The sequence below is a fragment of the Astyanax mexicanus genome, chromosome 12, assembly GCF_023375975.1.
Source record: "Astyanax mexicanus isolate ESR-SI-001 chromosome 12, AstMex3_surface, whole genome shotgun sequence".
NCBI classification, from domain to species: Eukaryota; Metazoa; Chordata; class Actinopteri; order Characiformes; family Acestrorhamphidae; genus Astyanax; species Astyanax mexicanus.
The window spans coordinates 21,979,913-22,003,033 of record NC_064419.1 but is presented as its reverse complement, the minus strand read 5'-3'; the positions used below and the strand labels follow the sequence as shown (position 1 = coordinate 22,003,033).

The window sequence follows — 23,121 nt, the reverse complement described above, 5'->3', positions numbered from 1 at the left end:
ACTGTGAAAAGGCTTCACTTGGCCTTTAGCCACAGGGCTAGCTGGACCACGTCCAAGTTGGCTGTACACAGCCGGTAGATAAGCAGCTTTGATAACATTGCTGGCGTAGATACATGAAATTAACTCCCATCCAAACAAGCAAGTCCAGAGGAAAGTGGGAAGAGAGCCATGGAAGTGAGCTCAAGCTCCAGATTGACCTGTGTTCGTTTTGGAATTTCACTTCAGCGCAACTTCTCACTTGGCTTGGCGGTTCATTTTCTGGACAGGGTTCAGACTGGTGTCAGATACAAGAGTGCCATAAACATACAGTACAGTGAGTGTGGAGGCAGGCAGCAATATTTTAATTTATAAGCAGAATACCTACCATGTATTCTAACTGAAATAAAAATCAGGCATGCACTTATGTCTCAGGTTGATATGTAAATGATTACAGGTGTTGTCTGATTAGACCCTGGTTCTAACCTTTAGAGCAGGGGTAGGGAATAGGCAAGAATGAATCTGGCCTGTGAGGTTGATTAAACTATAATAAACTATTAAAAAAAATGCTTCTCTGGTGAGCTTTTGTTTACAATCCTCCCCTGCCTCTCTGTTGCGCTCGGCGTGACTTTAGTTTCCTCACGTTCTTGGGCTCCTTATAAGGGTGTTTTTTCACGGCCGTGTCCCAATTCACTAGCCAGGGCAGCGATAGTGTATTAGACCACCACCCTGATGACAAGGGTTTATTTATTTATTTTTTACCTGCTTTGAGATCAACTGTTCTGTAATTGGGTTCAACAACCCTCTGGGCTGGAGAGCCACTAGTCTGTAGCACTTCATCCAACTACACTTCATTTCCTAAAAAGGATTTTTTTTTGTGGCCCGCTACGTAATGGCTTGGAAAATATCTGGCCCACAGCCAAACTTTATTGCCGACCTCTGTTCTAGAGGGTGCGCAATAAAAAGGTTCTCAGAGTCTATCTGTGGGTAATGTACCACTTAGTGAGAGATTGACGACTGTTAGACAAGCCTTTAAGATGCACTCAAGGTAAAACAGGTATATAAATTGATTTTGTCAATTTATTCAGAACACGCGTTCTGAAGTACAATCCAGTGTCCACAACCAGGCCTGATTACTGCCAGACCTGTAGAATCAAGAAATCACTTAAATAGAACCTGTCTGACAACAAGAAGCAGCTTAAAGATCTCACAAAGTAACACAACATCATGCCACAATCTGAAAAAAATCAAAAACAGATGACAAAACAAAGTCATTGATCATCTATCTGTCTGGAAAAGGTTACAAAAAGTCACTTCTAAGGCTTGGTGACTGCAGCAATCCACAGTGAGAGCTATTATTCACAAATGGAGAAAACATGGAACACTGGTGAATCCTCCCAGTGGCGGGCTGACCACAATTATTCCAAAAGGGCATGGACAACTCATCCAGGAGATCACAAAAGAACCCTGAACAACATTTAAAGAACTGCAGGTCTCACTTGCCTCAGTCAAAGTCAGGTTTAATGATTTAATAATAAGAAAGATACTGGTTGTAAATGGTATCCATGGGAGAGTTACGAAGCAAAAACCACTGCTGACCAAAAAAACACAACGGCCCCTCTCACATTTGCAAAAAAAACATCTTGTAAAAATTATTTTGTTATATATTACAATGTATATTACAGGGAAAATAAGTTACAAGTGCCATTTTCCAATTTAATGCAGCCCAAGTGCCTGACCCCACTGATTCATTTGTGGCTTAATGGAATCAGAAATAAATCACAGCATTCATCAAATGCCTGTAGTGATCTAATAGAATTCCTTACCAGAGGAGTAAAGGTTGTTAGTGCAGAAAATCATGTTTAGGTTTCTACATACTTCTGGCCGTGCTGCGTGACACTGCATGTATATTCCCATCTGATCTAAAGCATCCACAGATGTTTCAGAATGTAAACAAAGCCATTCCGAGTGGTTTGATGTCAGTGGTGTTCTGTTCTCAAGTTATCAAGACAGAACTGTTCACAATGCTTTTAAAGGGAAAACAATGTCTAAAGAGATGAATGCCATCTAAAATCTCACATAACATCAAAGTTATCACAGGAAATTCTCACAAATACACTGTCTGATGCTACAGTAATTGACATACAAAAGGTTTTTTGAAACATTTATGTATGCCTAAAACATACTGTATCTTAAAATCTGTTAATGGTGGAGCTATATATATGCAGGGTGTTGTCAGGCAATATTGTCCCGATTTAAAAAAATGTATTACAATATACACTTACTGGCCACTTTATTAGGTACACCTTGCTAGTACTAGGTTAGACCTCCTTTTGCCTTTAGAACTGCCTTAATCCTTTGTGGCATAGATTCAACAAGGTACTGGAAACATTCCTCAGAGATTCTGGTCCATATTGACATGATAGCATCACGCAGTTGCTGCAGATTTATCAGCTGCACATCCATGATGGGAATCTCCTGTTCCACCACATCCCAAAGCTGCTCTATTGCATTGAGATCTGGAGACTGTGGAGGCCATTCGAGTACAGTGAACTCGTGAATTGTCGTGTTTAAGAAACCAACCTGAGATGATTCACGCTTTAATTTTCTTTTTCAGTTTACTCTTTTTTGTGAACATATTTTTGTTCCCTCTAATGTAAATATATCAGCTATGTATATGTTGCACTGACTTGTTTGGTGAAAATAAAAAAACATTACAGCAGCATAAGTGTATATATGCAACTATTTCTGTGCATGCAAACAATCTGAGGAATTTTCTACAATTTGAACTGGCGAAGCTTACTAAAAATGGAAGGGATTTTTATAATACTATATTTATTTTTGGTTGCAGTGCTTCATTTTGCAGGATATATGAGGATATTTTGTAGTTTGGGTGTGTGGTTTTGTGACTTGTGATTTAATTATTTAGATAAAACCAGCCTAGTTTACAAAATTATGTTTTAGCAATCGGAACAAACTGTATTATTATAAATGTCATGTAGCGTGCATACTGAGCAATGACCTGTTACAAAGTTGGAATTTGGAATTTGCATGAACAGCTTTGAGGAAGAAAAGCATGCCAACAATCTATGCACGGTTTAAACAGCTATGGCTCATTTAAAACCTGGTTTTCCAGTTTACCCAAAGAATTTGATGAGGAAAAAAAGAAAACAGAGCCGGCCGGGTAATGAGGTAAACAGGATTCTTTGGTTTGAAGCTGACGGGACAGTTTCTGCCAGCGGTTGCTAGGATACGGCTCTGAAACACACCGATTTCCCACACAGGTAAAACTCACACAATTCAGCATGTAGACACACCATTACACAACTGAGAGTTCAGGTGGCCCTGCAGCTTTATTCTCCATTCATGTACGTGCACACAGACACACACACACACCCACACACACACACACACGCACGCAGTACATGCAGTGTTTGCTGTCTGTGCAGATGCATACTTTGTGTGTGCAATCAGATGTGTTGACATGCAGTGTAGAGCCTCTTGTTTACATATTGACTCCCTCCTATCAATTCATCTGTGTACGAATTTAAGTTGTGTGTGTGTATCTCTGTGTGTATCTGTGTGTGTGTGTGTGTGTTACATTAGGTTCCAGCCTAGGGCTGTAGGAGTCAGCAACTTTTTAATAATTTAGTGGTTTGGCTGGACACAGTGCAACCAGGCTAGCGCGGTGTACCCTGACACAGTGTGTGTGTGTGTGTGTGTGTGTGTGTGTGCGTGTGGGTTGTTTTTGTTAGACTGCCCAGACATTACTTGAACAGAGGGAAGGAAATAAGAGAATTGAATAATGGAAGAGAAGAGAAGAGAAGAGAAGAGAATGACAGTAAAGGCCTCAAAACAGAAGAGAAGAGAATAGAACAAAAGATCACAGATGAGAAAAGAATAATGACGCAGAGCAAAAATAAGAAAAACTATAAAAAAAATAGAAAACAACAGAAAAGAGGGGAAAAATAGTGAATAGTTCAGAAAGAACAGCACAAAAAATATTTAAAGAAAAGAGTTTAGAGACTTAAAGACAAAAGTACAAAAAAGAAAATGACCATAGAAAAAAGAAAAGAGAAATAAAAAAGGATGGGAGAAGAGCTCATATGAAAAAAAAAATAGAATGAAGAACAGTTCAGGAGATTCTGAGATTTAAAAAGAAAAGTAAAACTAATCAAGTATAGAAGTAAAGAGAGGGGAAGCAGAACAGTTAGAGTATACAATAGTTCAGAGGAAAACAGAATAAATAGGTTCAAAGCAAAAGTTCAGAAGAGAAGTGAAGAAAAAAGCTTGAAAAAAAGTGCATGTAAAAGACGAAACAACGTAAAACAATGAAGAGCTCAAAGGAGGAGTGAGGAGAAGAGCAGTGAAGAAAAAAGAAGAGCTCAGTAGAGAAGAGAAGAAAGTAATGAGTTATTTTAGAGAGGACAGTCAGTTGAATCTGTGGGAGAAGAGAGAGAAAATAATGACGAAAGGAGAGCAGGGGAACAGATTAAAGTAAAGGAGAGGAGAGAGGGATGAGTGAAAGAGAAGAGAGAAGAGCGATGCTAAAGGGGTTAGTTGGATATCATCCAGCCTCAGTCTCCTGCTGGGAGCACATCATCCTGCCTGTCAGTCCCAGCAGCACTGGACTGAGAGATGTCATCATAAACACACACACACACACACACACACACACACACTTCACTCTTCTCCTGGGAAGATTTATCTTTGTTGTTGAAATACAACCCTCATTCCAAAAAAGCTGTGATGCTGTGAATAAAATATGTAAGTGTAAATAAAAACAGAATGCAATGATTTGCAAATCTAATATATACATATTTTATTCCCAACAGAATATAGGACACATAACAGATGTTATAAGGGAGACATTTTACCACTGTATGAAAATTATTAACCCTTATTTTTAGCAAATAATAATTTGGAAAAGATGCAACAAAAGGCTGAAGTGGAAAGTAAGTGGAACTATCAAAACAAAAACAGGTGCAATTAGCAACTAACTGACATGTTAAAGTATTAAAAAAAAAAATCAGAGAGTTGGAGTCTCTCATAAGCCTAACTGTGTGGGGGTTAACCAATCTGCAATAAAACTGTCTAGAATCTGTGAACAATTTCAGAAACGTTTTCCTCTAAGCAAAACTTTGAAGACTTGGTGCTGGTTTGGTGTTGGTGATCTTTGGGCCCTCAGACATCACTGCATTAAAAACACGCATTGCTTCTTTACTGGAAATCATTGTAAATCCCGCCCACTAATTAAGAATAAAGCTTTACAATGTAAAAAAGAAACCACATGTCAACATGTTCCAGAAATGAATCAGGGACATATTTGAAAGCAATATCTTGCATGGTTCACAGAGAACACATAGTGCAGCTAGCAGTCTGCCAAGCCCAGAGTGGCAATAGCACTCAGTGGGGCAACAAATTAATTTTGAAGCTGTTATTGTAAGATTAAAATGCTACATAGTATTAATAATACACCAGACAAATACCAGGTTGAAGTTGAATCATTTGTATTGTGGCAGAAATGTATTTTTTAGGCACCTAAAAGTACCATCAAAATTAGCATCAAAAGTACCTCATCCGGAATACCCATCTTTGGGAAAGCTAAGGGAGGGAATTTAGTCCTATCACCAAACACCAAAAAGTTATTTAAAAAAAATGCAATTGGATTACATCACCACTGAAATCCCACTGAGATCACCACAACAGGGTCCTACTCTGCTGTGATTGACAGTGAGGCTCTGCCCATGTGGGAGAAACAATATGGGCCCGGCCCTGTGTTACGTAAGAATGAATTTGGTTAACCACCCTGACAAATATTTACTTTTAACAGTGTAATGCCTGAGCTGCTAGAATGTCTTATGAAACTCTGTGCTGAGAAAATACCACATGCTCAAATGTTCAACTTTAGATTTTTTATTACCTCTTAAATCTTTTCTTGAACTTAACCTGCCCAAGATGGTCCCAAGTTATTAAATTAAAAATTACTACATACTTAGTTTATTAAGTTTAATAACTGAGTAATAAACCCACAGTTAATCTTTTAAACCAAAGCTCGAGTGTCTAAGCAGCAAGACTGGGAGCTGCAATTACTGTCATATGTAATATAGGCAAATATCAGAGATGCTTCACATACAAACCACTTCCATTCACTCTGGACTTCCACACAATGCAACCAGTCAGTAGAACAATAGCATTCATACAGCACTGCTCTGTTCAGCATATGGAACTAGTGTTCCAGTGAACAAGCGAATACACTAAAATATGTTTTGCTTGGAATCCAGAGAATCAGGCTTAGCAACCAGCTCCTCTCACAACATAACACCACAACTGGAGCTGTCACCATTCCTGTCACAGAGTGAGGAGAAGCTCAGAGTAAGGTAAAGAGAGTTTAGTCAAGTGTACTGGGTGTAATCTTCCAGTTCCTGGTTTAAAATGCAATACAATAGGTGCAAAGTTAGGCCTGCCATGATTATTACAATACAACTAAGTTTCTGAACAATATATATACTGCCTGACCACAAAAAAAAGGTCACACACTCTAATATTCCGTTGGACCGCCTTCAGCTTTGATTTCAGCACGCATTCACTGTGGCATTGTTTCAATAAGCTTCTGCAATGTTACAGATTTATTTCAATATGGTGTTGCTTTAATTTTTCACCAAGATCTTGCAACATTCAGTCTGACCACTGCACAAAGCCTTCTCCAGCACATCCCAAAGATTCTCAATGAGGTTAAGGTCTGGACTCCATGTGTGAAAATGATGATCTGATGCTCCCTGAATCACTCTTTCACAATCCCAGCCACATAAATCCTGACATTGTCATATTGGAATATATCAGTACCATCAGGGAAGAAAAAATCCTTTGATGGAATAACCTGGTCTATATTCAGTATATTCAGATAGTCAGCTGACCTCATTCTTTCAGCTTTCTGTTGTGTTTACTTGGCAAGGTGAGCATATTAAACTGTTCATTGGTTAGCAGCATGTATCAATGGAAATAAACTGAGCTTTGGAAATTAATTTACAAAGCCTTTGTCTGTAGTAAAGCAGTGCTGGAACAGATGGTGTTACTGCACTCTTCTTTAGAGTGTTTTCTTTAGAGGAATTACAGATGAAGTCAAAGAGCACCAGAGTACTGTTTCCTACACCTTCAAAAGACTCTTGGAAACTGGAGAAAACTGGTACAGAAAGAGGTTTGGCTGACCCACATGGCAACTCCTTTAGCTCAGATTAACATAAGACTAAGTAGTGAATAAAAATTTCCAGTTTTTGGTTTAAAATGCTATATAATCGACAGAAATTGAGGACTGTCATGATAACTAAAAGATGAATTAGTTATCAGACAATATATGGAAATTACTTCAATTGTGTTAAAATTATGTCAGTTGTGATTACTTAGCAAGGCCTAAAATGTGACTGAGCCGATGTGTTGGCTATTCAAATTAAATTAAAATGTATTTAGTTAAGTTATTTAAAAATATGTTCAAATTCTAATTTCAGTGTCTGTTTTTTCAATATCAGTTCAACTCGATGTAAATGTTCTTTGCTCTTTAAAAAATGTAATTGTATTATTATGCTATTATTTTATCCTTACAACAACATATGGCATAATATATTCTTAAAACGACAACTTTTGTAGTCTCTGTGTTAAAGCTAGATCTTTTCAAAGATCATTGTTGTTGGATAGATCTTTGAAGCAAGAAGTGTGTTTGACCAAAATAAACTCGTTCAACCACCATAACAGTAAATACAGAGCAGCAAACACCACCAGAAACCAGCCTAAACAAACTGCTAGACCCACTATAACACAGAATACAGAGATTGTGCCATTAGTAGAGACTTGTGTTAGCTATTAGACAATGACTGTGAGGTCAGATGTACAGTGTGTTAAGTGTGAGATCTGTGTAAGTGTGAATTGAGAGGAAAGAAACTGGTACTCACTGTAAGATGGAGTTGTTGTTGAATGGGAGGAGAAAGAACTGGAGAATGAGAGTGAGAGAAGAGAGAGAGAGAGAGAGAGTTCTGTTTTGGGTAGGGGGCGTCTACCAATCTGCTTTGATTCTGTAACTCAGCCTGAACGTGTGTTTCTGTGTGCATGTGTGTATGTGTGTGTATGTGAGTCCATTTCGTCCTCTCTGTTGCATTCTGCTCCACACACACACCAGAAACACACACCTCTCAGTGCCTAACGAGTTGGGGCTCTGTAATAGTTTCCATCCGTCACACACATTGACACATACACACAGCTGGAAATAATAGAACCTCCCGAGTGTTCTCAGAGGCAACGCCCTCCTGTGTTTCTGAATCAGGAGAACAAATGAATCCATTTCCCCTCACTGTTTGAAACCCAGAGTCAGCGTTTGATCCAATGCTGGGAGTGGACCTTGCCACCGTACAGGAGAGGCTGCTCAGAAAATCACACACCCTCAAAATTTCTCATGGATAAATCTGCCTCAAATAAACATTTCAAAATAGCTACATTGTTCTTCTGAGAAAAATTGCAAAGACTTTGTATGCATGGTGCTGGTGATGGTTGGGTCCTCAGACATCAGTGCATAAATTTGTACGGAAAATCACTGCATGGGCTCAGGAACACTTCCAGAAATCATTGTCTGTGGACACAGCTTGCTCTGCAACTCTCAAAGACTAATTAAAGCTGAAAATTGCAGTATTGTGAAGTTTTCACAATTATTATCCAGCCTGCTTCACCAAAGATACATAGTGCAGAGTAGCAATGGCAGTAATGCTGTTCTCCTGTTTCCAAGTCACTGGAGCATCATATTAATTTTGAAGCTGTTATTTTTTTAATGTTGCTTTGAAACCCCATCAATTAGTAATGTAAACCCTAATCAAGCAGACATATACCAGGTTAAAGTTGAATGATTTATTTATTTTTCTCTGGGGGAAATAGATTTTTTGTTTAGGCACTAAAAAGTACCTCATCCAGATTTTTCATCTCAGAGAAAGCGAAGGAATGGGATTTAGTCACTCTCTGTTTGAAACCCACATTGTTTAATCCACCATAAAGAAGAGGCCGTTCTGAAAAGCACACACCCTCAAACTTTCTCATGGTTAAATCTGCCTCAAATAAACATTTCAAAATAGGCCAACTATCTCAAATTCAAGGAATGGAGACACTGTGCCCAGTGAATTATGAGCTAAACTGTAGGCTTGAATCTTGAGATGCCTACACAGCAAATTTGCCAGTGTAAAATCAACATTGTAGATTTGTGTGTGTTTACATGCACTCAATAATCTGGTGATAGTCTGATTACTGCAGTTATCTGATTATTTAAGTAGTCATGTAAGCAGCATTCTCTGATTTTGTATATGATAGTAATAGCATAGCTTTGTTTTACTTGCTCAAAAATTGTAATTTTCTTTTAAAAGTATTTCTAATTATGAGAATTTACTCACGTGCATGCAAACACACACTGAATGAAGCTAATAAAAGCAGTCAGCAAGGGATTTAGCATAGTGCAGATGTCTGGCATTACCATATAACCATGAGTTATTATCTGGTTTATACATTTTTATTCTATATGATATTTATCTTTATATTAATCTGATTTTGATGTTGTTGAAAAGAATGGGTAGGGAGAACATGCATACTTCTTCTGTACTTGACCACTCGACCAATACTCACTCAGATATATCTCCTGGCCATAGAATAAATTCATTGTTGTTTTGACCTGCAGTCGTTTATTTGTTGTTTTTTTCTCATCCTTTGTAATTTCATTCAATGTAATTTTTTAAAACATTTTCTTATTACTTCTTCTAATCACCGGGCTGCACAACCATTCTGCATTTCCTACAGGAAATCCTAAACTTAATTTCCTTCTCTATATTTCATGTCCATGATAATATGCTATTTTGTACCCCTTATTTCTACACTTGTAAAAGTATTTTTACAACTATATGCTAATAAACATTTTTTAAGACAAAGTAAAGGGGCCCATTTTTCTTCACAACATAATTCTCAACTACATTCAGCTCTCCAAGGTTATAATAATTTTTTCTTTGCACCTTCTACAAATACTGCAAAACCTTCACTTGTCTGACGCTAAATCATTCAACTGAGCTGCCAAGAGCAAAGTGGCTTATACTAGACCTGATCACATGTGCTGTGGCTTTTAAAAATGAGTGGTGATATTGCTATGCATGCATAGTGTTTGAAAACTATTCAAGTCTGTGTGATTTTACGCAGCTGGAAAAGATCACACAACCTCTCATATTTTCCATGGCCATGTCCAGCTCCAGGTTGGCACCATGGTTTAGTGGCCCCTTATGTTCCATCAACGAGCTTCCATTACAGCTACAACCCTGCTAATCAGCTGCCAACCTGCCCTCATCTTAAACTGCATTCGCAATTAGTGTCTAAAACTGGGAGAGGGTTTGGCGGTAACCCAGACATTAAAAATGAAATCCTGTAAGAGTACTTAACGTGACTCAACCAGGCATGAAGCTCTCCCACTAAACTCAACTTCAGTGTCAGCTTCAAAACACCAAGGGAAGAAAAACAGAACCTAATATCCCACAATACAGCATAATAGTTTAAAATAGATGTGAACCTAAAAGATAATAAATAAATGATTAAATGCACTTGTAATTGAGGTAGACGTTAATATCCAGCCATAATACTCAACAGCATAACAGACTCTGACAGTGTGATGTGAGAGAGCAAGCTTGAAGGAATGGAAGTCACTTCTGTGTAAACAACACGAGACCCATCCTTCTCTACTCCAGCAGATAAGAGCAGGACAGAGCACTCAGCTAACAGGTACTTTGCACCTGATGGAGGAAGAGCCTTCTCAGGAAAGGTTGGTTACATAACGTGGGTTCTTGTGTAAACGTGGCCTCGCCTAGGAACCTCATCAGCTGAACAAAACAGGCCAAGTCAGCACTGCTGAGGGCCTGGGAACTAGAGCTTCAGTAATAAAAGATGAACTGAAGAATAAACCAATGACAAGATTCAAAAAAGGATTCTATGTTCAAATATTTATACATGTTAAGATGTTTCCGCTCCAGCTAACTAAAAAGTTTGTAGTTAGGGTTTATTTGACTAAACTTCAGTCACAATTATCTACCACAATACTTAAAACAGTGTATCTAAAGACTATCATAGTTTAACATAATTCTAGTCTAGTGAATCTGATCTAAATGCAGCTTAAAAGCAAAATAGATACATTTATGAATGATGTTCAACTTATATAACACCTTTCTAGAGACCCAAGGACGCTTTACAATGAACACGTTTTACACACAAGCACATTTCACATTAATACTCATCCACACACCGGTGAGGAGCGGCAGCCAATAGCGCACAGCGTACTCTCAACCAGAAACGACCATCCACTTGGAGGACAGCATTGGGCACTACAGCCTTTACCCAGGACAGAGTGCCAATCCATATCTGGTCACTGTCATACACATACATTTACATACATACCACACACTTAACACACCAGATCAACTTAGAGTATTCAATTTTCTGGGCAATTTAGAGTATGCAATTTTACCAAATCAATTTAGAGTATAACATTTTTCTGGGCAATTTAGAGTATCTAATTTACCTGTTGGAGGAAAACGGAGTCCCCGGAAGAAACCCACGCAGACACGGGGAGAACATGGAAACTCCACCCAGATAGGGTCTTGAACCCAAGACCCCAGTGCTGGGAGGCGAACGTGCTAACCACTAAGCCACCATGCCGCCAAATTTATTGCTACATTAAGCATTTAAAGATTAAAATTTTCACTTATGCAACAGAAACTGACCAGTATTGTACCCTTGTGTCTCCATTTTTCCCTTTTTATTCCTTGAAATAATTTAAATCTACAATTCATCATGATAATTGGCCAATAGACCTATTCCAAAATGACTTAGATTAAAATCTTGTAAAGCTGTCTTGTAAAAATGTTGAGCACACTGACCATCCAAGTCATGGGATAATAAGTAAGTAAAATGATCATTAAGCGTTACCTCAGGGGATGGCATGAGAAAGCCCACACCTGTAAAAGTTGTGAGGTTTTATCTTGATCATGAGGCTAAACACTGGTCAGCACGCTCAGAGAGTTCAAGCGAGGACTGACAGTGAGTCCCAGATGGATGGGACATTCCATTTCTGAACATTACCAGCATACGTTGACAGTGAAATGGTTGGTAATGATTGTGATGGCAGCATCTGGCTTAAACTGTCCATACAAACAGACAGACTCTTGCAGAAATTCAATGAGCATATCCCACAGATCAGTGCAGAACTGTAATGATGTGTTTTGAACCACTAAAAAAAGTTTGGGTTTTTGAGATTTGGAAGAAGCAATAAGCAAACAAATTACTTGTTTAAAAAATTCTATATTTTGTGAATATTGTTACAAATTACGGAAACTCAGAGCTGCCAAGCCCTAATATATATTTGGCTCAGTATCATGTAATTACGTGAAAAGTTTTATGTTATAACGTGAAATTTACCATGTTATAATGTGATACTTATCACGTTATTTCATGATATGGAATTATCATGTTATTTCATTATGTGGTATTTTCACGTTATAACAAGAAATTATCACGTTATTTCGTGATATGAAATTATCACGTTATTCCGAGATAAGGAACTATCATGTTATTTCATGATATGCAACTTTCACGTTATTCTGAGATATGCAACTATCACGTTATTTCATGTTAAACATTTATCATGTTATATCATGATATTAGGCCATTCAGCACTTCAACACTTACCAGGTTCAGTGAAGGAACATGGCTCGTCTGCATGACTTAATTCAGTTCTATTTCAAGCTTGGTTTAAGGCATGGTGGAATTCTACAGTTGTTGAGCACTGTAGCTGGAGGCGACGTGAAGTGAAATGGAAGCGCGCTGGCTTGGCCGTGTATCAAAGTAAACCATATTGATGTTTTCACGTTATAACGTTAAAATATCATGAAACAACTTGATAAATGTTTATCACAAAATAACATGATCATTTCATAATTCGAAATAACATGATAATTTCTTATCACGAAATAACATGATAATTTCACAATATAACGTAAAAATACCATATCATGAAATAACATAATAGTTTTGTATCACGAAATAACGTGATAGATATCACGTTATAACGTGATAGATATCACGTTATAACGTAATAAATATCACGTTATAATATGAAACCTTTTACGTTATTACATGTTACTGAGTCAAATTATATTTCTATGGCTGGCAGCTCTACGTTGCCGTAACAAATGACCTTATTAGTCTGAAAGTCTTAACTAGCACATAATTTTTCTTATTATTATGTGAAGAACAAGGGTTTTTTATTCTGGATGTACAAAGACTTTAGAAGATTTTAGTGGCACAGGAAGGCAAGTGATGCATGATGATGTGCGAGAAAAGGTAAAATGACTTTCAAATTAACACTGAGCCAGAAACTGGCCATTCATCCATCAGGACCAAGTTCAAATGGCAACAAATAATTTATTCAAAAACAGAAAACGACTATAAGCTGGAGGCAAAGGCTGGTTAGAGGAAAACAGACCATAATGTCATATTTTGTCAGTGTTTTCCAAAATGTAGGCAGAATATAAATGTAATTATATTTAATAGAAAACAATGGTTTATGATTGGATGACAGCAGCCACCAAAAAGACTCTGTATACTCACAGTGTAGATGACTGAAGTTTGGCTGAATGTCTATGGTGGTTATTCCATTGGGTAATGGGCAGTCCAAACTGTGTCATGTAACTCTCAACACTAGTCTCTCTCTCTCTCTCTCTCTCTCTCTCTCTCTCTCTCTCTCTCTCTCTCTCTCTCTCTCTCTCTCTCTCTCTCTCTGTCACATATACTTGTTTTGATATTTTGCTTTGCTATATTTTGAATCTTGATGGCTTGATGCTCTCTCTCTCTCTCTCTCTCTCTCTCTCTCTCTCTCTCTCTCTCTTTCTCTGTCTCTCTCCATTCGCCATCCAAAATAAATATTTAACAGCTCAGCTGCGTAATCAACTACTAAAGGTCATCTCTCTCTCTCTCTCTCTCTCTCTCTCTCTCTTTCTCTCATCCCCCTTTCTCTAACTCACTCCTCCTAATCACATATATAAAACTGAAGCTTTAGTGTGAATATACAGATTTATTTAATCTTAAAACATTCGTAGTTATCAGTAAGTCCGTTTATTTTACAGTAATAACGTTATAAGGGTTTACCAGTAGTTTACTCCAGTCTCCGGGTGTCAGACTACTTTATTAACTTGGATCTGCTTCCCTCTGCTGTTCAACTTCTGTTCCACTGTTTTCATTCTCCAGCGTCTTCATATCAACACCTTCCTAAAATTTTGCCTTTCAGGAAACACATAAAAACATATAGTTTTTATGACAGTTGTTATGGCTATTTAAAAAATATTTATTGAAAAGACACAAAACAGATAACATTTTAAAATGTAAAAAGGAAAAAAAATAGCCACAACAGTAGAGCATTTCTAGACTCATGGCTACATATATTAGCTTTATAATAATAGCTTTATAGCTCTTTCAGACTCTTTCAATAAAAATCAATAGTAAGAAAAATAAATTTTCTGTTCATGCTGGATGTACAAATATGTTTTGAGAGAGGATATTAGTGTCACAGGAAGGCAGGTGATATATATGATGACTGTGTGAAAAAGGTAAGATGACTTTCAGATGAACACTGAGCCAGAAACTGGTCATTCATTCGTCAGGGCCAAGTTCAAATGGCAACACATCATTTATTTGAAAACAAAAAATAACTAAAGTGAAAAAGTCAATAACACTCAATAATAAGCATAAAAACTATGCATTTTTTTATTAACACGAATTTTCAATTATATAAAAAACCTTTCTCTTACCAATTGAGGATGAGCCCTAACCGTGTACAGCCTGGTTAAGTTAATTCATTAGTTTAATTGCTTAAATAAAACAAAATAGTTGAATTATTATTATATATCAGTTTCTATTATTATTACTATTATTATTATAATACGTTATTACTAAATGTGTCCAAGTATACCTGTCCATCCTGAGAATCTGTAATAGAGAGAAAACCTACTTTAGAATCTCTTTCAGGTTTGTTTGTTTGACCACCAGAGGGCGCGAGGGCGCTCCGGAATTAGTCCAAAATGAATGGCTTCATATGGAGGAATTGCGCAAAATCAGTTTATAAATGAGTTTATAAATGTTTGATATTTTTTTTCAATTTCCTCAACACAGAACAATACCACATGTTTCAGCATGGGACAACTACTTTTTAAGCTTTTAAACTTTAGTTATAAACATTTTAAAGGAGTTCTGACTGTAACTCCAGCATTAGCACAACCAGTTAGCTCAGAGCAGCAGTAACTTCTTTACTGCCTAAAATCTGTTTACTGCAAAAATAAATAAATAAATAAATAAATAAAACTGAAATATATAGGTATTTATTCTTTGAGTTTTTATATTCTACTTTATAAATTAAAGGAATAATTTGGCCAAGCAATTAGGTACTATTTTTCATTTGTGTTTTTAGCCTTTTAGCTTCATTCACATTCATTTTTCTCTTTTCTCAACTGAATCTTTCAAACTTTTCAAAACATGGTACTGGTACATGATACTGGTCAATCTCAGGCAGCTTTACTTAATTTATTACAAGTTTTTTTAAGATGAAGATGGTTACATTTTTCTCAGTCCTGTTACCAAAAATCATGTGACATTTAAAAAGGAAGTCCACTAATTACTTTGATTTTCTCTCAAGAAAGTCTTTATTTTAAAGAAATGGTTGACTGCATGTTCAAATAATTGATATTTGAACATCAATTATTTGATGTTCAAATATCAATTATTTGAAGTGAGTTCCAGTAACAGGTCTCCAGTAACAGCACTCAGTCCTGTTACTGGCACTCACTTCTGTTACTTTTTATGTTTTGAGTAACAGGACTGAAAGTAACAGGAATGTGTTTTTAGCATAGACATAGCAAAAACATGAGAAATAGCTAAATGGTGGCTATGCTAATAGCATGAGGACTATGAGGACATTCTAGTGATTTTCCCAAAATGTGTATTTTAAAAATGAACAAATAATAAATAAATGGAAAAAAAAATCTAAAGCATGGATGGGATTTTAATCATTATATTTTTTAGTAAAGTTTATAGTTAGAGAGTGGGGACAGGTAACAAATGCTATTTTTCAGTGTTATTATTATTTTTTTTAATTACGTCTTACTTTTGCAATTAGGTCAATGTACAAGACGCTATTCTTAATAATGAAATTAAATTATTTTGTGTGCACATTTACATGTAATTTTCTAGAGACAAGTAAAACCCATTCATAATTGTGCTTAGAAAAAAACTGTAACGCTTAGTAAAACCAAACAAAATATGCCTCTAAAACATATGTATGTATATGTGAATTGTGTTCTCTTAATACCTAATTTGTCCCAATGTTCTACATTTAGTCAAAAAATAAGATGTTTTGTTCTCTAAACAAACAGAAAGTAAATCAATCTGTAGGCTGTAATATACTATAGGTTGGGAAAGACCGTGACATCATTCTTATTCACAAACCCATCCTGGGCACATCTCATACAGCACGTCAGAACATTTCATAACTTCTCTGATTTCTTCTCTGAATCTGTGATGTATGCATGTCTGATTCTGAACCCGTCAGAGCTTTAGTCACAGTTTCTCTCAAACAGGATTAAACCTGCTGTTACAGACGGGTGACAAACCACTGACACCTAGTGTTAATGTGTGGTAATACTGTAAATTATGACAGTACACAGCTTAAAGTTCATTCAGTGCTTTAGTACATTAAAACATAAATATATACAATACACATATATAATAATTACACATTACGTACAAAAAAACAGACAGAAAAAAACATTTACAAGCTTATTTGAAATATAGTAGTGCAGTGCCTTAGTACGTTTTAACATTCTTTTTTTCCTTTTTTGTAGTGGTTTCTCCTGCAAAGGTTTAAAAGTGCATTAAGCAGAGAACTATAGTTCTGAAATACAGAGTTTTATGTGCAATCATGAACAAACCCTCATATGTCCAATACAGCAACTTTACAGCAGAAACATTAACTTTTCCTAATTTACACTGAAAGTCAATGTAGAAAAAAGTTTTATTGAAACATAATCTGGACTATTTGCTCTGGTCAATATAAAAGACCATTTATGATACATTCAATCTGTCCTCCATTTCCCTCACTCTCAGCTATGTGCAATCATCAGAGTCGATTGGACGCAAGCGATACCGACACAGAGGACATGTTCCAAACTCGCTGAGGACCCTCCAGGCACAGTGAGAGCACACACACCGATGTCCACAGGTCAGCATCACATCCGCAATGTCTGAGTAACACACGACACATTCCTCCATACTTTCATAACCTGAAGATAAAAAGAGAAAAAAACTGTTAACCTAGAATTACTTTATTAAAACTAATGAAAAACTGGTACTGCTCTAGCCATTCTTAGGTCGCTGCTATGATACCCCATACGAAATATTATTAAAAACACGAAGAACTAATAAAACTGACAGAAGAACTTTAAAACCAACAGACTAACATTACTGCATAGATAATCTCCAAGTTCATTGTTCAGTATTTCAGGTGGTTCTTTGGCATTCAAGTCTTTCTAAGTGAATGCTATGATACTATGAAACTATGTTATGACCAGCCATTAAACTTTAAAAGGTCAAAAGTGTAATGAACTGGTTTACCAACAGGATAACTGAAATATGAAAATTTAACACTATTTTCGATCCAAATGTTTAGGCTCTTACCTGTGCTTTTTCTGTTGCTCTGACAGCAGGAAAGATTGTCATTCTTTCGATTCTCTTGCTCTTCTAGGCTGTTCTGGTTCATCATCCTCTCCAGAATCTCAATGGGCACATTGCTGTAGCCACAGGTCTCCTCTGTAGGTTCGACTGTGGGCACAGGGCACGACCGGCGGGTGCTGAAAAAGCATTTCTTCATTGAACCTTAAAAAAAACAGGACCAAGAAAAACTGTCAGTTGCTGAACACTGAAAATGCATGGGAATCTTTAGAATAATTATTTTTTAAAGACACATTTAAAGACTGGTAGCTATGAAGATTTGTCATTTATCGTTTAGCTCAAATGAATTATCATATCATAACATAGGCATTAACAAACTGCATTAACTTATTGACCAAAATGTAACACATTATTATGTGATAAATCCCTAAATCCTTAATTTAATTTAAAACACTTGTAAACTGACCAAGTAACAGGACTGTGTTGGTCTGCCCATAAACGTCAATCATGGCCCAGATCGGCTTGTGTTTGTCCACTCTGGTTTTCATCCTGTGCCTCTGCCCATCGGCTGTCTGGACATGCAGGGATCCACTGGGACCGATCCAGAAAATGACCTCTGATCCTGGCAGGCACTGCTGCTCAGGCACTGGAATGGCCCAGTACCCAGGAAAGTCTGTTAGCTCAGGAATGGCCAGTGAGGGCACGGCTCTGGACCCTGGTGCGACGCTGGTGAAGCCAACCCTGAGAGCGCCGTGCCAGCCCATCACACAGCGCTCAATACGCACGCACACTTTCTCCTGCACCCTCAGCGGTCTGCTGCTGAAGATCAGGCCGTGACGGAAGGACGAGGTGTCTCTGGTTGCACGTCGGCCATCTTCACTGAGGGTCACTAGCTGGCCCTTGGCTTCTGAGTGGAAAGTCATTGGACCCAGGCAGCTGCTTCCACAGCCACAGCTGAGCTGAGAGCCTGAGGGGAAAACACATTAACACCTAGCATTAGCGTCAACATCTAGCATTGGTGTCAACACGTAGAATTAGAATTAAGTCAAGATTTGCATTGGCTATCATTAGAATTACATTAGAACCAATAACCAAAGACATGTTGACTATGTTAATTGAATTAAGATTTTTTTTGTGGCATACAGCTTATTTCATAAGGACTTCCATGGATAATACACCTGCAGCAGCACCTGCCAGCAGCAGCTAGCAAGCTAGTGGCAAAAGTAGCAGCACTACGCAGTAGTCTGAATAAATTACAATGCTTCTGCAACAATGCTAAAAACAATGATAAGCCATGCTGTGTGCTACATTCTATATCAGAGCAGAACTTCTCAAATTTTAGTTAAAGGATAATTAGCACACTGAGGTTAAATAACAGGGAGGTAAACAGGCCTGTAAACCTATATCTGGCCATTTTAGGCTAAAATAGCTGGCTACTATATGTTACCTTAATATTTTCCACTGTACTAAATTTAGAATATGGTTTATTCTTTGGTAGAATGGAGATTTTATGAGATAATTGAGAGAATACAGTATATTAGAGAATACTAAATCTGCAGTAGCAATATTTGGAAATGTAATATATTTTAAAGGGAAATAAACAAAAAAAAACTGTCCTCTTCTATGTTTTGTGCGTGGCTATAAGAGCTATAACCAAGTAGAAACTGTTATATTTTAGATAAACATATATTTTTTCCTTTTTTATTGTATTTATTTGATCTACTGCATCTCTGTTTGAGTGCACAGTTGTTTACAGCTACATCGATATCCTGTTTATAAAACTTAGTAAGTTCTGAGGAAAATCTACTTCTCTTTATCTGAGAGTGGCTTATTTGCCAGTAGAGCGTGTGCTACTGTGAGCATCCCATTTCGAGCAGTTCCACTGTGTTAATTTTCAACTGACCCACCTGCTTCAGTTTAATAAATGTTAATAAGTCTTTGAAACATGAGAAGTTGTATTTCAGAGGTTTAATTCTGCTCTTTAGTTTTACTTTGCACTTGCAATAAGAGTTACAATACAGTATGTGTCATCTCCTGACTCAGTACAGTCTGGTAATGCACAGTAAATGTAATTCATCCAGCTGGATCTGGAAACCTACAGAGGAATGTCATAACTATCTTACGTCACATTCTTCAGTCTAAGATTAATCACATTCACAGCTGTATTTACAGTCTACAAAGAAAATGTTGTAATTTTCCATAACAATATACCTAACAGCAATAGTAATAACTATATTATAAATACTATAAACAACTGTATTAATAATAATAAGATAATCATGGCAATGTTGTATGATATTATACTATAATTGTATTATAATACATAGCTTTAAACATACATTTTATAGTAATACCATACTAATATAATAATTAGATATTAGTGTACTGCAGTGTATAATACTAAAATTGTACAGCACTATTGTTTTTAGTAATATAGTAATATATTTTACTATATATATCATTGCACCATAGTATACTATGCAATATTATGCTATATTGTACTGTAGTAATTTTAAAGAAAAAAATATTATTATTAATAATAATAATAATAATAATAATAATAATGAGTAATATTGTATTGAGACATAAGTGTAGTAGTAATAGTATAATAAACTATTCTTTAATGTTTTTTTTATGTTCTAACAATATTGCATGGGACTTTTGTACTATTCTACTGCATTATACTATGCTATGCTATACTGTACAATAATATTATATCATAAAAAATATTATACTAGTTTTCTACTGTATACTAGACCCTACTATTATGCATTTTAGAGAATGTTATTTTAATGCATCATAATAATATACTATTCATTTAATACAAATATTTTTTTCTCTGATAAGAATTTTTTGTGTTACTAATTGCATGCGAGTGTAAGATTATTTTTCTTATTTTAGGAATAATGATCTTAATTTATGTCACTTAGAATGTTCGCCTTATTTTTTTTAATTCAAACTTAAAACAATAGTAAAAGATTGCCAGGCAAGTTACTCTGATTATTGTGTCCAAATTTAAGCCAAACAATCAGAGATTTTAGTTGATATTAGTCTTACTTCACTCACTCTAAGAATATATGATTGCTTATTATAAATAAATCTTACTAAGAGTAAGTGTATAAAGTATTTTAAGTATTTTATTATGTATTTCAGCATGATAAGTTACACTATAACCTTAATCTAGTATGTCTAAAGCTTTTCTAAAGCAGTTGTAAAGAAGTTGTGAAGTAGTTTAGACAGTCTTACCCTCGCTGTTCAGTCCCATCTTCACCATGCTCTTCTGGATCAGTGAGAGAGAGAGGCGGTTAAGGTCAGGTAATGTGAGCAGTAACAGATCCAGCAGCAGTTATACTGTCTGTGTCTCTGTGACTGTGTGTAATCTGTGTGTGATGTGTGTGTGTGTAAGGGGGAGTGTTTGCTGTGTTTTATAGGACGCTGCACACGTGCTTCTCGTTTGAACCCAAAACATTACTCATCATAGGTCGGAAACGAGAGTGGGCGGGGCCTCGAGCTGAGCTTGGAAAAGTACCCACTTTCAAAAGAAGCCAAACCCGCGTGCAGCTGCTGCTGCTGCTGCTGCGCTGAGTGTGACTGCTTTTTCTTTTTTTTTTTTTTTTTGAATTTCCAGGAAAAATATCCGGATTTTGTAATATTTTCAAGAGGAAGATCGATGATCACAAGCTATCAAACACCAAGATGAACTGCTTAAATGTTTGCACCAGAAGTGGCAAAAAGTTATCCAAAAGCAGTGTGTAAGACTGGTGGAGAAGAAAATGCCAGGATAAATAAAAACTGTGATTAAAAAACAACGTTATTTCTTATTTCTTCTTAGTTCTTTTACATTATGTTTTTTAAATGTAATTTGTGATTTTCATTAAATGAAAATCTTTGAAATAAGTGTGAGGAACATAAAAGGCACCCGAATATCATAATAATATTAACATGTATTTCTAATACTATATGCAATTAATACCTAATATCACAGGATATTATTATGATTCTTCTTCTTCTTCTTCTTCTTCTTCTTCTTATTATTATTATTATTATTATTATTATTATTATTATTATTATTATATATTCTGACTTATTGTTACTTCATTGTCATGTGAAAACTCTGTTTCTCCAAAGAGGCAATTTTTACAGTTCTTCAAATGGGAGTTAATGTAAAAAGATGTTTGATACAATTTAGAAAAAAGACACCAGATTTAAATTATAGAAAAAACTCTCTAAACAGTTTTCTGTATTTCTGCCTAAATTTCAACTTCACCAAAAACATTATTAATACAAATATAATCAAAATGTATAGCATTTATTTTTTTCTGTACATTTCCATTTCTAAGCATGTGGCACTGTTGCAAAAGAGGAAATGTTTGGATTAGTCAGAAGAGCTGCTGTGGAATGAGCCATGAATGAGGACAATATGACGTTTGACTAGCTAGCTAAGTCTAGCCATATTAATATTACCCAGCCAGCTAATCTAGCCAGATGAATGTTAGCAGAGAGATAGCAAGCTAGCTAAACCCTGCTTTCTGGTTATGACTTAATTAACCCTAAACTGGTTAAGTGTGGGGGGTAATTTTACTCAAGCCATAACATTAGCTCTTTGCAGTACCCTGTTTAGCTAAGTGCTTAGCTACTCTACAGAGGGCAATCTGGTTTTACAAGACACTTGCATGCTTAGCTGGACTGTATTTGGCATTTAACAGTCATGTTAACATTAATTTTATGTCTGATTTAATATTACAGATTAATGTGGACACAAAAGTAAGGTAAGAGTGTTTCTTTAAGAGACTGGCTGGAATGTAAATGAAGAAGAAAGATGCTGTGCCCATTATTTGCCTGGACAGATTAAGTTAAGTGAAGCCTGTAAGGAGGACTGTAGTTAGACAAATAGTCACTAGCTAGCTATCAAGCTAGCTAACACACGATTTTTTAACACAGCAAACAAATGACCTTACCTTCCACGTAGTGCACATAATTCTCATTCCAGTAGCCTTTTAGTAAAACAGGCCAGTGAATCGTGCACTTATTTTCAGCTCATTTTTTGACTGCTTTCATCGTTACTTCAGGGAGGTGTGTGAGGTTAGTTTTCCACATAGGTGTTGCCATTAAAACTGGTAGATTTTCTGTTGCCTCCCTCACTACCTTGGAATTTTTTGGTTTAGGAGTGTACCCCCCAGCCTCGATTTCATTTTAACATGGGTGCGGAGTAAATAAGGAGCATTCGGGTAAGTTTTTGACCAACATAGTATATGAGCATTTGAACTTTGTTAGCTTGGTCAAACTATTCTATAGATAACTTTTAAGCTCCATTTTCTATAGAATTCTACTGAGTTTCTGGATTTAGATTTAGTGCAGACACTGTAGTTACAC

At 36.3% G+C, this 23,121-nt stretch overlaps 2 protein-coding genes across 3 annotated transcripts in view; both read right to left on the bottom strand.

The window, feature by feature from the left end:
- The window catches only part of sorbs3 (sorbin and SH3 domain containing 3), a 103,251-nt gene extending 89,493 nt beyond the window's left edge, over positions 1-13,758 (bottom strand). The window contains exon 1 of one of the 2 annotated variants that reach the window (XM_049485643.1): positions 13,642-13,758. The gene's annotated coding sequence lies outside the window, so the exon portion shown is untranslated. Of the gene's footprint in view, positions 1-7,922; positions 8,012-13,641 lie in introns of those variants that run through there. The other variant, XM_049485644.1, reaches the window with a different exon arrangement.
- Positions 13,759-16,746: 2,988 nt separating this feature from the next.
- Positions 16,747-21,154, bottom strand: LOC103023442 (protein neuralized). The gene is made up of 4 exons (XM_007260145.4): positions 20,995-21,154; positions 18,215-18,715; positions 17,755-17,952; positions 16,747-17,360 (listed from the first exon to the last, which is right to left on the bottom strand). The coding sequence occupies exons 1-4, from the start codon at positions 21,020-21,022 to the stop codon at positions 17,185-17,187; spliced, it is 903 nt and encodes a 300-aa protein (XP_007260207.1). The 5' UTR covers positions 21,023-21,154; the 3' UTR covers positions 16,747-17,184.
- Positions 21,155-23,121: the final 1,967 nt, after the last annotated feature.

Excerpts from the sequence above, each read along its gene's own strand:
- LOC103023442 (XM_007260145.4), bottom strand. The coding sequence starts at position 21,022 with ATGGTGAAGATGGGACTGAACAGCGAGG. Across the intron at positions 17,953-18,214 it reads CAACACAGTCCTGTTACTTG|GTTCAATGAAGAAATGCTTT; the intron begins GTCAGTTTACAA and ends GTTTTTTTTAAG. Across the intron at positions 17,361-17,754 it reads GAGCAACAGAAAAAGCACAG|GTTATGAAAGTATGGAGGAA; the intron begins GTAAGAGCCTAA and ends TTTTATCTTCAG.